General features: G+C 52.7%; 1 protein-coding gene across 3 annotated transcripts; it reads left to right on the plus strand.

Moving 5' to 3' along the window:
* Positions 1-40: 40 nt before the first annotated feature.
* FBXO24 (F-box protein 24) lies at positions 41-15,231 on the plus strand. 3 transcript variants are annotated; one of them, XM_030797273.1, is made up of 10 exons: positions 41-379; positions 3,423-3,521; positions 3,617-3,800; positions 5,421-5,656; positions 6,548-6,782; positions 8,449-8,607; positions 9,168-9,289; positions 9,705-9,836; positions 14,133-14,303; positions 14,632-15,231. In XM_030797273.1, the coding sequence occupies exons 1-10, from the start codon at positions 341-343 to the stop codon at positions 14,995-14,997; spliced, it is 1,743 nt and encodes a 580-aa protein (XP_030653133.1). In that variant the 5' UTR covers positions 41-340; the 3' UTR covers positions 14,998-15,231. The 3 variants fall into 3 exon arrangements, with proteins under 3 accessions (XP_030653133.1, XP_030653134.1, XP_030653132.1); XM_030797274.1 differs by lacking the exon at positions 41-379 and adding an exon at positions 3,027-3,097 and having other exon boundaries at positions 14,632-15,230; XM_030797272.1 differs by lacking the exon at positions 41-379 and adding an exon at positions 3,073-3,246 and having other exon boundaries at positions 14,632-15,230.
* Positions 15,232-15,730: the final 499 nt, after the last annotated feature.

Below are 15,730 nucleotides of genomic sequence, written 5' to 3' on the forward strand. Positions count from 1 at the left end.
CCGGCGCCGGAATCTGACGAGAGAAGGGAGGGGAACAAGGATAGAGCGCTCGCCAACGGCCGACAATCCAGGCTATCCCGCCCAGCGCAGTCGCACCCAATCACAATGCTCAGATCTGGAGGTGGAGCCAATCAGGTCCAACCAAGAGGAGGGGACACCGGCACTCAACTAGTAGGAAAACGGGCCTAGGGACGGCAAGCAGGGGGTGCCTAGTCCTCGTCCCCCAAAGACCAATCGTAAGCCAGATACAGGCGAGTGACTGTCAAGAAGGCCAATTAGAGCCTCCGAAGGGAATCTGGACCGGCCTCTTCTCTGAGGGACGGCTCTACCTACCAATAGCATGGGCGAGAAGGCGGTCCCTTTGCTAAGGAGGAGGCGGGTGAGCTAGAACTTTAAGACTGAGGTTAAGAATGAACGCGGAGCCCCTGGCCGGCCGGGAACGCAGTGCGCTGCTGCAGTGGCGAGTGCCAGCTGGACATGTTAGGGGGCTAGCCGGCGTCTAGGGCTTGAAGGGAGTCGGGCGACTGCTTGAGGCCAATGCATTGGCTGTTGTCGCAGCTGAAGGGACAGCGGGGGGACCTCCGACTGTGAAGCCTCTGGCAGGGGTCTCGGGACCCCCGGGCTGGGGGTTGGGCGGGTGGCTTCCCAGAGCCTGGAGATGCCCAGCTCGAGGAGGGAGGGTGTAGGTGCAGCGTTGCACCGTCTGCCGTCTCACCCGAGGAGCTCCCCTGGACAGGAATGGAGAGGGGACCAGACCAGGGGGTTTTAGAGGCTTAGAAAGGATCTCACCGCCTAGAACACGCCCTTGGTGCTACGAATGCAGAAACTGAGGCAGAGGGAAGTTGATGCGTTAGCAAGAGCTAACAGCAAGTTCCTGACAGCTGGCTTGCTCTAGAAACCAGGTCTCTGGATCCTCCACGCACAGCCCTTTCCCGCTCCCTCAGTTTTCACAATGGATGTTTTCACTCCCTCCCTCCCTCTCCCTCTCCCTTCCCTTCCCTTCCTCTTTTTTTTTTTTTTTTTTTTTTTAAAAAAAAGGTCTGATTCTGTCGCCCAGGCTGGAGTGCAGTGGTGCAGTCATGGCTCACTGCAGCCTTGAATGCCTGGGCTCAAGTGATCCTCCTGCCTCAGCCTCCCAGGTAGCTGGGACCAGGGGCGGCACCACCGCGCCTGGCTAATTTATTTTCAATTTTTGTAGAGATGGGGTTTTGCTATGTTGCCCAGGCTGGTCTCAAACTCTTGACCTCAAGTGATCCTGCCTCTGCCTCCCTAAGTACTGGGATCACAGGTGTGAGCCACCGCACACGGCCCACAGTGGACTTTTTCTTTCTTTTGAGACAGAGTCGCTCTGTTGCCCAGGCTGGAGTGCAGTGGCTTGATCACGGCTCACTGCAGCCTCAACCTCCCACCTCAGCCTCCTGAGTAACTGGGACTACAAGCACGCACCACCATGCCAGCTAACTGTATTTTTTGTAGAGACAGGGTCCTACTATGTTGCCCAGGCTGATCTCAAACTCCTGGGCTCAAGCATGATCTCAAACTCCTGGGCTCAAGCAGTGCTACTACCTCGGCCTCCCAAAGTGCTGGGATTATAAGGGTGAGCCACCAAGCCTGGCCCACAGTGGACTTTTTCTATTTACAACCTCTCGTTTGCCTCCTGGGGTGAAATGGAGTGGATAAAGGGGACCCAAATGCAAGAGGAATGGAAAATACCTTTCTGTCTACTTGGAGAACTTCCTTTCTAGTGGCATGAGTCCCTAATGCAGTCCCCTCACTATGTGGTAGGTTGCCCAGAAACAAGTCACTGAAGTTGCTTTCTCCTAAGTTCACATCTCAGAGGTTGATATTCCTGAGTAGTTGTTGAAGTATTAAAATTCCATCTCAAGCATCCCAGCCTAGCTATGGCTAGGCACCATACATAAGGGAATTTGTGTGGTCAGTCTGGTGCAGTCAATGAACGGATCTGTGACACTGTGTGGCGAGGGCTGGTGGTCTAGCAGGATGGGACTCCTTTGAGCCCCTGCAAGAGCCAGCCACTCCTTGGATTTCTTGGTGTAGATCTGCCCTGATCGGGACAGACACAACCCTGACCCCTGCTGCTTCTCCTGATAAATGTCACCCCACATAAGACAAAGCTAATATCAGAGACCCTAGGAGAAATCTTAAGCTTTCAGAGGAAATCCATCCCTTTCTCCCACCTTAATAGGTTGTCCTTTATACATGCAATGATGTTACTGTCCCTCAGGAAAGCGAAAGCAGTCTTCTTTTTTGTTTTTTTTTTTTTGTTTTTTTTGTTTTTTTGAAACTGGGTATCATTCTCGCCCGGGCTGGAGTGCAGTGGCACGATCATAGCTCACTGCTGCCTCAAACTGGGCTCAAGCAATCCCCCTGCCTCAGCCTCCTGTGTAGCTGGGACTACAGGGGTGCATCACCACGCCTGAGTAATTTTTAATTTTTTTTTAAATAGACACAGGGTCTCTCTATGTTGACCAGGCTGGTCTTGAACCCGTGGCCTCAAGCCATCCTCGCACCATGGCCACCCAAAAGTGCTGGGATTTCAGGCGTTAGCCACCGGCACCAGGCTGCAGTCTCCTTTTGCATGTGTTTTTTTCATAAGTCTAAAGAGTTTCCTGAATCATTTGTGAGCTAAACGATTATTAGCACAGTCACCTCTCCATCTCACCTGTCAAACTGAGTTTATAGTTTTTTGAGTCTATACTCTTGAGCTACCAATCCCTAGAGGCCTTGGCCTGCTGAAATGTGAGGAATTCACTAGTGTTTCTCTACAGAGTTAGTGCTAAAAGGGCCTCAAGTAGGAAACCCTCCTCCTGCTCCCTGAAATAAAGATGTCACCTACCAGTAATTCACACTTTATTTCTCCAGTAAAATGCATATCCCTTGAGCCATGTGATGGCTAGAACTGAGCTAGAACCCAGGAGCTGTCTAAGAGATGGGTCCTGGGCAAGATTAAAGGGAACAGGTCACAGCGGCCAAACAGTGAGGTCACAGAGAGGTTTGTTAGCCCCAGACTCCATGGGGGAGGGGCCTAGGAGGCAGAGGGGCCCCAGAGGCCCCCCAAGCCTAGGCAGGGCACATGGTGTGGGAAAGCCAGCAGGAACGGGGGGCCAAGGGCCTGGGAGACAGGAGGGCAGGAGCAGGGAGGGGGCAATCAGGATGGTCAGGAGAAACCAGAGACGGAAGCTGCAAAAATGCACCCGGCTGTGTGGACGGGAGGAGGGGCTCCGGGTGAGGGGGACTGGCCGCAGGAGATCGGGAGGAGTTATTTGGAGAAGTTAGGGATGGGTGGGTCTGGAGAGAGACGGGAGGACATAACTGCGCCCAGCTGGAGTCAGATGAGCCCCAAGATAGGCAGAGGGAAGGGAAAAAAGGATGTGGGACCCTATGCACCCCTTCTTGGGTAGGTGAAGAGAAGCTGCCCTTCTTGTGGCTCGGAGCTTGGGGTTGAAGAGAAGAGGGGGAAAGGGAATCCGATTTCCATCCAGTTGTTCCCCCCAGAGCTGGTGAGTCCTTGGGGAGGGGGGTTGAGAATAGGATTGGGGGCCAGACCACCGAGGGTCCACCAATGACTCCCCACTTCTTCCCTCCTCCCTCCCAGGTGGAGCATATCATCTCATTCCTCCCAGTCAGAGACCTTGTTGCCCTCGGCCAGACCTGCCGCTACTTCCACGAAGTGTGCGACGGAGAAGGCGTGTGGAGACGCATCTGTCGCAGACTCAGTCCGCGCCTCCAAGATCAGGGTTCTGGAGTCCGGCCCTGGAAGAGAGCTGCCATTCTGAACTGTACACCTTCCCAAGAACCTCATGTTCTCCTTGCCTCTGTCCCGCCTTGGCCTTCCTGCTCTCTAAAGTCCCCTGATGACCCCCACATTCCTAACAGTGCTTCCAGGGCCCCTTTAACCGGAAGAAACGGGTCCAGTTCAAACATTCTCCCTTGAGCACTTCCTCCAAGTCTTTGGAATCCACCCACAGACCCCCTCAGCGGCCTCCCTGCCAAGTCTCCCTCTGTACACAGACACTTCCCGCTTTTTCCCTAGAGGCATCCCTCACTCCCCAAACCTGGAGTTTTCCCTCCTCTAACCCAAGGCTTCTGAACTCACTGTTGATATTTTGGGCAAAATAATTTCTTGTTGTGGGGAGCTGTCCTCTGCATTGTGGGATGTTTAAGCAGCAACCCTGGCCTCCACCCACCAGATGGCCAGCAGCATCCCCCTTGTGACAACCAATGTCCTTGAAGGACAAAATCACCCCTAGCCTGAGAACCATGCCATAAACCCTCTTCCCCTCCAGGGATCCCCCAGAGTGTACTTCTTTTTTTTTTTTTTTTTTTTTTTTTTGAGACACAGTTTCACTCTTTTTGCCCAGGCTGGAGTGCAATGGCACGATCATGGCTCACTGCAACCTCCGCCTCCCGAGTTCAAGCGATTCTCCTGCCTCAGCCTCCCAAGTAGCTGGGATTACAGGCACCCGCCACCATGCCTGGCTTTTTTTGTATTTTTAGTAGAGATGGGGTTTCACCATGTTGGCCAGGGTGATCGCGATCTCTCCACCTCATGATCCGCCCACCTCGGCCTTCCAAAGTGCTGGGATTACAGGTGTGAGCCACCGCGCCCGGCCCAGAGTGTACTTCTTACACTCACTGGGAGATTAAAAGAGAAGGGGGACCCAGAAAGCAGATCCAAAGCTAGGGGTGAGGGAGAATGACCGGCCTTCATTGGTCATTCCTTTTCACTCCTGTTTCTGTCTCTTTTCTTTCTTTTTTTTTTGAGATAGTTTTTTTTTTTTTTTTTTTTCTGAGACAGGGTCTTGCCCTGTCACCCAGGCTGGAGCACAGTGGTGCAATCTTGGCTCAATGCAACCTCCACCTCCCGGGTTCAAGTATTCTCGTGCCTCAGTCTCCTGAGTAGCTGGGATTACAGGCTCCCGCCACCACACCCAGATAATTTTTGTATTTTTAGTAGAGATGGGGTTTTGCCACATTGCCCAGGCTGGTCTCAAACTCCTGGGCTCCCAAAGTGCTGGGATTACAGGCGTGCAAAAATTCACTGGGCTGTGAGGATGGGAGGAGGGGCTCAGGGTGAGGGGGGTGGATGCCGCACCCGGCCTCTGTGTCTGTATTCTTAGAGTTTTCCTTGACATCACTGATGCAAGGTTGCACCAAAGAACTGCTCACTAAGCAAATGTTTGACCCTGGGTTGAGGTGGGGTGGAGACTAAAGTTCACATGTCTAGTATAATCTAAGCTTATTTTCCACATCTCCTGTATAAGGGGTCTGTTTGTTCCCCTGTCCTGGGGATGGGGAGGAGCTACAAACCAGCGTGTCTGAGAAATCTACCCAAGCTCCAACTCATCTCCCTCGTGTCATCCCATCCTTTGAAACTTCCATCTCCTTCCTTCCTCCAGACACGAAGGGCCTGTATTTCCAGGCATTTGGAGGCCGCCGCCGATGCCTCAGCAAGAGCGTGGCCCCCTTGCTAGCCCACGGCTACCGCCGTTTCTTGCCCACCAAGGATCACGTCTTCATTCTTGACTACGTGGGGACCCTCTTCTTCCTCAAAAATGCCCTGGTCTCCGCCCTCGGCCAGATGCAGTGGAAACGGGCCTGTCGCTATGTTGTGTTGTGTCGTGGAGCCAAGGATGTGAGTAGCAGAACCCTGGCAGCTGAGAGCCCACCTGTGTTAGTCCATTTTCACACTGCTATAAAGACATACCAGAGGCCGGGTGCAGTGGCTTACACCTGTAATCCTAGCACTTTGGGAGGCTGAGGCAGGCGGATCACCTGAGACCAGGAGTTCGAGACCAGCCTGGCCAACATGGCGAAACCCATCTCTACTAAAAATACAAAAATTAGCTGGGTGTGGTGGCGGGTGCCTATAATCCCAGCTACTTGGGAGGCTGAGGCAGGAGAATCGCTTGAACTTGGGAGGCAGAGGCTGCAGTGGGCCGAGATTGCACCCTTGCACTCCAGCCTGGGCAACAAGAGCGAGACTCCATCTCGAAAAAAAAAAGACATACCTGAGACTGGGTAATTTATAAGGCAAAGAGGTTTAATTGACTCACAGTTCCACATGGCTGGGGAGGCCTCAGGAAACTTACAATCATGGCAGAAGGGGAAGAGGCACGTCTTACATGGCAGCAGGAGAGAGCGTGCAAGCAAGAGCAGGGAAAACTGTCTTATAAATCTATCAGACCTCGTGAAAACCCACTATCACGAGAGCAGCATGGGGGAAACTGCACCCATGAGCCAATCACCTCCCACTGGAGATTACAATTCGAGATTAGATTTGGGTGGGGGCACAGAGCCTAACCATATTGCCACCTCTCTTTTGAGGACCCAGGCCCCCATCAGTCTTGAGGTGTCTTTCCTATGACTTCTTCTTTCCTATGACTCCCACATAGGAACTTGAAATCAAGGGCTCATTTCCCAACTCTGGACCCAAGCATTTCACTTCCCACCCCAGGATCCAGCTGCCCCAGCCCCATCCCATTTTGAAACCCTAGATCCCAGATGCCCTCATCTTTTTCCCCAGTTTGCCTCGGACCCAAGGTGTGACACAGTTTACCGTAAATACCTCTACGTCTTGGCCACTCGGGAGCAGCAGGAAGTGGTGGGTACCACCAGCAGCCGGGCCTGTGACTGTGTTGAGGTCTATCTGCAGTCTAGTGGGCAGCGGGTCTTCAAGATGACATTCCACCACTCCATGACCTTCAAGCAGATCGTGCTGGTTGGTCAGGAGACCCAGCGGGCTCTACTGCTCCTCACAGGTGTGGCCCAAAGCAGTGGCTTTTGCAAACTGTTTCCTGCAGATTCCTCAGACCCTGCTGCAGAGGAGGGGGAGGGAGGCCCCTCAGACTGGGTTCCATTTGCCACCTTATCCTAGTCTCCATCTAAACAGCTCTGCCCTTCTCTGTCTCCTAGTCTAGGATTCTGCTTAATATTTCATATGAATAAAAGGCCCTGTTCGGGTGCAGTGGCTCACACCTGTAACCCCAGCACTTTGGTAGGCCAACGTGAGCAGATCACCTGAGATCTGGAGTTCGAGACCAGCCTGGCCAACATGGCAAAACCCCATTTCTACTAAAAAATACAAAAACTAGGTCGGGCGCGGCAGCTCACACCTGTAATCCCAGTTTTTGGGAGGCCGAGGTGGGTGGATCACGAGGTCAAGAGATCCAGACCAACATGGTGAAACCTTGCCTGACTGTACTAAAAAAAAATACAAAAATTAGCCAAGCCTGGTGGCGCGTGCCTGTAGTCTCAGCTACTCAGGAGGCTGAGGCAGGAGAATCCCTTGAACCCAGGAGGCTGAGGTTGCAGTGAGCCGAGATCACGCCACTGCACTCCAGCCTGGTGACAGAGCGAGACTCCTTCTCAAAAACAAACAAAAAAAGGCCGGGCGCAGTGGCTCACGCCTGTAATCCCAGCACTTTGGGAGGCCGAGACGGGCGGATCACGAGGTCAGGAGATCGAGACCATCCTGGCTAACACAGTGAAACCCCATCTCTACTAAAAATATAAAAAATTAGCCGGGCGCAGTGGCAGGTGCCTGTAGTCCCAGCTACTTGGGAGGCTGAGGCAGGAGAATGGCGTGAACCCGGGAGGCAGAGCTTGCAGTGAGCCGAGGTTGCGCCACTGCACTCCAGTCTGGGCGACAGAGCGAGACTCTGTCTCAAAAAAAAAAAAAAAAAAAAAAAATTAGCCGGGCATGGTGGCGTGGACCTGTAGTCCCAGCTACTTGGGAGCCTGAGGCAGGAGAATTGCTTGAACCCAGGAGGTGGAAGTTTCAGTGAGCCAAGATTATGCCACTGCATTCCAGCCTGGGTGACAGAGCAAGACTCCATCTCAAAAAAAAAAAAAAAAAAAAAAAAAATCTCCCCAGCTTCCATGCCAAGCACCTCACTATACTCCAAACTGCTCCCTACATTCCCAATGTCCTTTATACATAACCACATCCCCAGGCCTGAGACCCTTCAGGCTTTTTCTTAAAATATTTTTTTCTTTTTGGAGCAGAGTAGAGATGGGGTCTTGTTATGTTGCCCAGGCTGGTCTCGAACTCCCTGCCTCAAGTGATCCTCCTGCCTTGGCCTCCCGAAGTGCTGGGATTACAGGTGTGAGCCACCACACTTGACCACCTCTAAACTTCTGAATGCCAGGCAGGGCCCTCAATCCCCAGACCTCTCACTCAAATCGGATTCTAACAAATCTGCTAGATTTTTCTCTCCGCTCATCTCTCATGCTGAAGTACTTCCCTGATTTATGGTGGGAACTGGAGTCTGGGGGACTTGGGGTCACTCTTCTCTTATTTCTTTCTCAGCCCCACTCTAGGGCAGTAAATGTGTCACCCATATGGCCTAGGGAGTCTCTTGGGATGTTTATGTGGATATTGGAGAATCCCCTCCCCAACTAATTGTCTGCTTCCCCTACCCCCAGAGGAAGGAAAGATCTACTCTTTGGTAGTGAATGAGACCCAGCTTGACCAGCCACGCTCCTACACGGTTCAGCTGGCCCTGAGGAAGGTGTCCCACTACCTGCCTCACCTGCGCGTGGCCTGCATGACTTCCAACCAGAGCAGCACCCTCTACGTCACGGGTATGGACCACCTCCCCCCAGCTCAAGCCCCCAGCCTTGGTTAGACCCTCCAAACATCGACACCCCTCACCCTTACTCCAGCTGCATGGTGAACCCCTGAGGGCATCCTAGTGAAAAGATGTGTTTAGGGCCGGCATGGTGACTCATGCCTGTAATCCCATCACTTTGGGAAGCCGAGGCAGGTGAATCACCTAAGGTCAGGAGTTCAAGACCAGCCTGGCCAACATGGCGAAACCCCATCTCTACTAAAATACAAAAATTAGCTGGGTGTGGTGGCAGGCGCCTGTAATCCCAGCTACGCCAGAGGCTGAGGCTGGAGAATCACTTGAACCAGGAGGTAGAGGTTGCAGTGACCTGAGATCATGCCACTTCGCTCCAGCCTGGGCGACTGAGGGAGACTCGGTCTCAAAAGATGTGTTTTCAGTTCCCAGGCATCATAGTTGATGCATTCCTAGTGGGTATGAGACTCCTTGGATCTTGTAGCTTTCATCCCAGGTGGGGCCTTATCCCTAGGAAATGGGTGCCCAAAGCTGCTGAGCTGAGGGCTCCTGACCCCCCAGACCAGGGGGGAGTGTATTTTGAGGTGCATACCCCAGGGGTGTATCGCGATCTCTTTGGGACCCTTCAAGCCTTTGACCCCCTGGACCAGCAGATGCCGCTTGCTCTCTCACTGCCTGCCAAGGTAGGCTCCTGGAGGGATGGGGCAAACCAAAGGGGTGGGGCTGTAGGGATTGGAAGGTCTGAAGTATTATAGAAATCAAATGATTGATCCAGAGGGGCAGGGGATCCCCAGGGAGAGATATGCCAAAAGAAGTCAGCTGGGGGCTGGGTGTGGAGGGAGGCTGAGGAGGGAGGATCGCTTGAGCCCAGGAGCTCTAGACCAGCCTGGGCAACATAGTGAGACCCCATCTCTAAGATATATATATATATATATAATATATATATAATATATGTATAATATATATTATATATAATATATATTATATATATAGAAAGAGATCAGCTGGGGATGGCAGGTCAGTGGCTGGGAGGCTCTGGAACTCAGAGTTCCTCTGGAGGGAATGGAATGCCTATCCCCTTTCTATCTTGCACGCTAGATCCTGTTCTGTGCTCTTGGCTACAACCACCTTGGCCTGGTGGATGAATTTGGCCGAATCTTCATGCAAGGAAATAACAGATACGGGCAGCTAGGAACAGGGGACAAAATGGACCGAGGGGAACCCACACAGGTGAGACTGTTTCCCAACAACTCTCATCCCAACCCCTTTCCTCCAATTCCCTATCCCCCAGATCTGTCTACTTCTCCAGATTCCATAGAATCCAGTTTCTGCTCCTTTGGGAAGTTAAGCCAATCAGTATGTAATGCCAGTGGTACTGCCCCATGTCTTACCCAGAGTTGGCACTATGAGGTCCATTCTGTGCAGTGCATACTGTAAATGCAATAGGAATTTAGTGAAGGGGTAGAGTGGGTGACCTGGGCAGGCTAGAGTAACTTCTAGAAGAGGGAAGATGTGAGCAGGGGCCAGGTGCAGAGGCTCACGCCTGTAATCCCAACACTTTGGGAGGCCGAGGTGGGCAGATCGCTTGAGGTCAGGAGTTCTAGACCAGCCTGGGCAACATGGTGAAACCCCATCTCTACCAAAAATATAAAAAATTAGCTGGCTGTAGTGGCACATGCCTGCAATCCCAGCTACTCAGGAGGTTGAGGCAGGAGGTTCTCTTGAACCTGGGAGGCTGAGGTTGCAGTGAGCTGAGATCGTGCCACCCCACTCCAGCCTAGGCAACAGAGCGAAACTCCATCTCAAAAAAAAAAAAAAAAAAAAAAGAAAGATGTGAGCAGGGCATCGTGGGTTACATAAGACTCAGGTAGGGATAGAGAAGGTATTTTGTGTGATGAGGAGGGGGATAGGCACGAAACTTGCACATACCTGGGACAGTGACAAGACGGGTCTCACTAAAGCACAGAAAGCATTTTGGGAATCACTGAGGTATGAGGTGGTACAGGTGGGCACAAGCCTAGAGAGGTGTAGATTTGGGGAAGAGTCGCTGCAGGTTCTGGAATAGGGGAAGGCAACCCCCAAGAGGTGACTGAGAACATGTCAGGAGCCTTGTGCAGAGGAGGCCAAGGTGGGGAGCCCGCCAGGAGGCTGTTGAGTGATGACAGCACTTGAGAAAAGCGCCTGGCACTGCAGCGAGAATGGGAAGTAATGGATACAGGAGCTATTTGGGAAGAAAATGAATAGGGCCTCAAAACTGATTAGATGTAGAAGAGAAGGGGTATAAGACAGAGGTGGCTCTGGAAGAAGGGTGATATCTCACACCTGTAATCCCAGCACCTTGGGAGACCAAGGTGGGCGGATCACTTGAGCCCAGGAGCATGAGATCAGCCTGGACAACATGGTGAAACCCTGTCTCTAGAAAAAATACAAAAATGAGCCAGGTGTGGTGGCAGGCGCTTGTAGTCCCAGCTACTCAGGAGTCTGAGGCACGAGAATTGCTTGAGCCTGGGAGGCAGAGGTTGCAGTGAGCTGAGATCGTGCCACAGCATTCCAGCCTGGGCAACAGAGAGAGACTCTGTCTCAAAACAAAACAAAACAAAAACCACACTCAATTGGAAATGTCTAGCTGGCAATTACATTCTACCTGAGAATATGGTTGAACGGACAGAAGTAGAGACTGAAAAGCAACTCTGAGAAGTAGGCCTCGTGGTAGGCAGGAGATGAAGAAGAGGTCCCTCTAAGGCCGTGCACCCCTCTAACACTGTCCCAGAAGCCACTTGAGAAGGAAGTTCCAAATGGGGTGGGTGGCAGGGTTAATTGACGGTGTGACAATGTAGATACATTTACTACTGACATGGAAAGAGAGTCATGCCATATTTTTAGGTGAAAAAGACTTTTATGAAATGGTTTACATAGTACCATTTATTTTTATTTTTATTTTATTTTCAAGATAGAGTCTTGCTCTGTCTCCCAGGCTGGAGTGCAATGGCGCGATCTCGGCTCACTGCAACCTCTGCCTCCCAGGTTCAAGTGATTCTCCTGCCTCAGCCTGCCAAGTAGATGGGATTACAGCGCCCACCACCATGCCTGGCTAATTTTTGTATTTTTAGTAGAGACGGAGCTTTACTATGTTGGCCAGGCTGGTCTCGAACTCCTGACCTCAGGTGCTCTGCACACCTTGGCCTCCCAAAGTGCTGGGATTACAGGCGTGAGCCACCGCACCCAGCCTCTTTTTATTTTTATTATTACTTTTTTGAGATATGGTCTCCACTGCTTCCCAAGCTGGAGTGCAGTGACGCAATTGTAGCTCGCTGCAGCTTCCAACTCCAGGGCTCAAGAGATCCTCCCGCCTCAGCCTCCCAAGCAGCTAGGACTACAGGAATGCGCCACTACGCCCAGATAATTTTTTTTTTTTTTAGACAGAGGGTCTTGCTATGTTGCCCAAGCTTATATTGAACTCATGGCTTTAAGCAATCCTCCCATCTCAGACTCCTAAAGTGCTGGGATTATAGGTGTGAGCCACCACACCTGGCCCCATCCCATTTTTTGTTTAAAAATACACAACTTGCTCATCATGGTGGCTGGCATCTGTAATCCCAACTACTCAGGAGGCTGAGACAGGAGGATTGCTTGAGGCCAGGAGTTGGAGGCTGCAGTGAGCTATGATCACCACTGCACTCCAGCCTGGGTAACACTGAGACCCTATCTCTAAAAAATAAAAAATATACAACTTATGTGTATTTGTTTGTTTAGCCAACAGTGAAGAATATCTAGCAAGTTGTTAATAGTAGATGGTGGGATTTCCAATGATTTTAAAATTAATTTTTTGCTTGCCAATGTTTCATAATTTTTCTAGAATGACCATAAATTACTTATCAGTGTCTTCAGAATTAAAGCACTAACAGGCTCAGGAGAATGTGGGGGCAGAAGAGGCCCTGGGATTTAGCCACTGAGAAGCCAAGTGCCTCTAGAGAGAGCATGTCAGTAATGTAGCAGAGAGAAAAGCGAGATCCCAGGGAGGTGCTGGAAAGACTGGCTGTGGGAAGGAACGGTAATGTGGTCAACCTCAGATTGGTCATGTAACCGACTCTGCTGCTTAAGAGAGAGAGGCAGGAAGTGGCAGGAAGCAAGTAGAAGCTTTTTTTTCAAAAACAGGGTGGCCATTTTGGAAAATAATTATGTGATAAGTTAAAAATGCTAGGCTGAGCATCGTGGCTCACACCTGTAATCCCAGCACTTTGGGAGGCCAAGGCAGGTGGATTGCCTGAACCCAGGAGTTGGAGACCAGCCTGGGCAACATGGTGAAACGCCGTCTCTACTAAAATACAAAAGAAATTAGCCGGGCGTGGCGGTGTGCACCCATAGTCCCAGCTACTTGGGAGGCCGAGGCAGGAGAATTGCTTGAACCGGAGAGGCGGAGGTTGCAGTGAGCTGAAATCATGCCACTGCACTTCAGCTTGGGCAACAGAGCGAGACTCCGTCTCTACAAAAAAAAAAATATGCTAGAGGCTGAGGTGGAAGGCCAGGAGTTCGAGATCACCATGAGCAACATAGTGAGACAGTATCTCTATAGAAAATTTAAAAATTTAAAAATTATAGGCACATGCCGGGTGTGGTGGCACACGCCTGTAGTCCCAGCTACTCAAGAGGCTGAGGCAGAAGGATGGCTTGAGCCCAGGAGTTCAAGGCTGCAGTGAGCTATGATTGCACCACTGCATTTCAGCCTGGGCAACAGAATGAGACCCCATCTCTAAAAAAAGAAAATAGAAAATAAAAATGCTAGAGTGGAGGCCGGGTGCAGTGGTTCATGCCTGTAATCCCAGCACTTTGGGAGGCCGAGGCAGGCAGATCACCTGAGGTCAGGAGTTCGAGACCAGCCTGGTCAATATGGCAAAAACCCCTTCTCTACTAAAAATACAAAAATTAGATGGGCGTGGTGGCAAGGACCTGTAGTCCTAGCTACTTGGGAGGCTGAGGTGGGAGAATCGCTTGAACCCAGGAAGGCAGAGGTTGCAGTGAGCCGAGATTGCACTACTGCACTCCAGCCTGAGTAACAGAGTCAGACTCTGTCTCAAAAAAAAAATAAAAGGAAAGATAATACTAGAGCAGGAAGGGAGGGATAGTGGAAGGAAAGTCCTTCCTCAGGGTGGTGTTGGGGTCTAACCTGGAATTGCACAAGGAGCAAGTCTCCCCGAGGCTGGCAGGCAGGATGAGAGGCTGGACTGGCATAGATGGGTGGGCTGAGAATGAGGGGTACACCACAGCAGGCCCTGGGCTCAGGCAAGGAGCTGATTCTCTGGGGGCATAAATGAGGTACCAACAGAAGTGCAAGACCCTATGTGACCAGTTAGAGTATGGGGGCTGCAAGGGTCAGCAGGGCAGACCTGGGGCGTGGGACAGTGCTGGCTCCCTTTTTCTCCTCCCCAGTTCACATTCGGCCCCGAGCCTTCCAGTCAACCTTTTCCCACCCCAGCCCCCCAGTCCCTTGGTGCTCCCCGCTCAGGGGCCCTCGCCATGTGTCCCCAGGTTCATTACCTGCAGCGGCCCATCACCCTGTGGTGCGGCCTCAACCACTCCCTGGTGCTGAGCCAGAGCGCAGAGTTCAGCAAGGAGCTGCTGGGCTGTGGCTGTGGGGCTGGGGGCCGCCTCCCAGGCTGGCCCAAGGGGAGTGCCTCCTTCGTCAAGCTCCAAGTCAAGGTCAGAGCAGGGTCAGGGGAGTGGGCACCCAGGGAGGACGAGAGCCATGAACCAGGAAGCCCACAGGCTGTAGCTGGGGCTCCTGCAGGGACCCAGGGGGTCCCATTTCCCTAGCACCACCGCACCTCCCTCCTCTGCCGCACACCACACTCTCTGCTCTCTCCCTTAGCAGACTGTGCTGGCCTTGCCCAACCTCACACACCCCTGGGACTTATCGGGCTCAGGGCTGGTGTGAGAGGGAAGAATGCAATAGGCAGATTAGCCCGGGCTCCCTGGGAAACCCTGCACGGAAAGCACCACTCAGCCATGCCCCTTTCTCTCCTCCAAGGTCCCTCTGTGTGCCTGTGCCCTCTGTGCCACTAGGGAGTGCCTGTACATCCTGTCCAGCCACGACATTGAGCAGCACGCCCCCTATCGCGACCTGCCAGCCAGCAGGGTGGTGGGGACTCCTGAGCCCAGCCTGGGGGCCAGAGCACCCCAGGACCCCGGGGGGACGGCCCAGGCCTGCGAGGAGTACCTCAGCCAGATCCACAGTTGCCACACGTTGCAGGACCGCATGGAGAAGATGAAGGAGATCGTAGGGTGGATGCCCCTGATGGCCGCACAGAAGGACTTCTTCTGGGAGGCCCTGAACATGCTGCAGAGGGCTGAGGGAGGCGGGGGTGGTGTAGGGCCCCCAGCCCCTGAGACCTAATCCCCCTCATGCTAGCCTAGTCCCTGGAGGGAGTCCAGCCCCAGGCCAGGGACTAAGGAGCAATGACCATTGTGCGCATGCGTGTGGGAAGGGGTTGCTAGGGGGTGGGGACCGCTAACCAGGGTAAGGCAGGGAATTGTTTTGTAAAATGTTCAGGGGGCTGCCCAGGAGGGGCCCCCAACCTGACTATCATGGACAAGAGATTTGATGGATAGAATAAAAGGCTGCAGCGAGGCCTGGTGTGGAAGCCTTGGGGGCTGGGCGGGACAGGGGCAGGGATGGGGGTCTGCTGCCTGGCTTGGTGGGTGTAGGAGGGCAGGAGCCCAGGCAAGGGCAGGCAGCACAAGCAGCTCCAGGTCTCAGGTGCAGCAGAGCTGATGCTGCCTGAACCCTTCACATTGTTGTCCACTTTCTGCTCCCAAGAGCACACCCGGTCGTTTGGACTGGGAAGTCCTGGCCCTACCTTCTGGAACAACTCTATGCACAGATGCTCTTGGCTACCCCACTGGGATCCCCTGCCCACTAGACTTGTCCCCATCCTGAGGCAGCCTGTTCCTCCTGACCCCCGAAAGCTTCCCACCCATCTCCCTTCGGCCTGAAGCCAGCCTCCTCCTCTCTTCCTTCTGTTTACCTCCCAGGTTTGGGCTCTATTTTCTACTCCTTCCACCTCTTTCTGAGTAACAAGGACACTCCCTTCATCCACACCCCATGCCTCCTGCCTTGCTTTCTGTAC

The sequence above is a fragment of the Nomascus leucogenys genome, chromosome 17, assembly GCF_006542625.1.
Source record: "Nomascus leucogenys isolate Asia chromosome 17, Asia_NLE_v1, whole genome shotgun sequence".
NCBI classification, from domain to species: Eukaryota; Metazoa; Chordata; class Mammalia; order Primates; family Hylobatidae; genus Nomascus; species Nomascus leucogenys.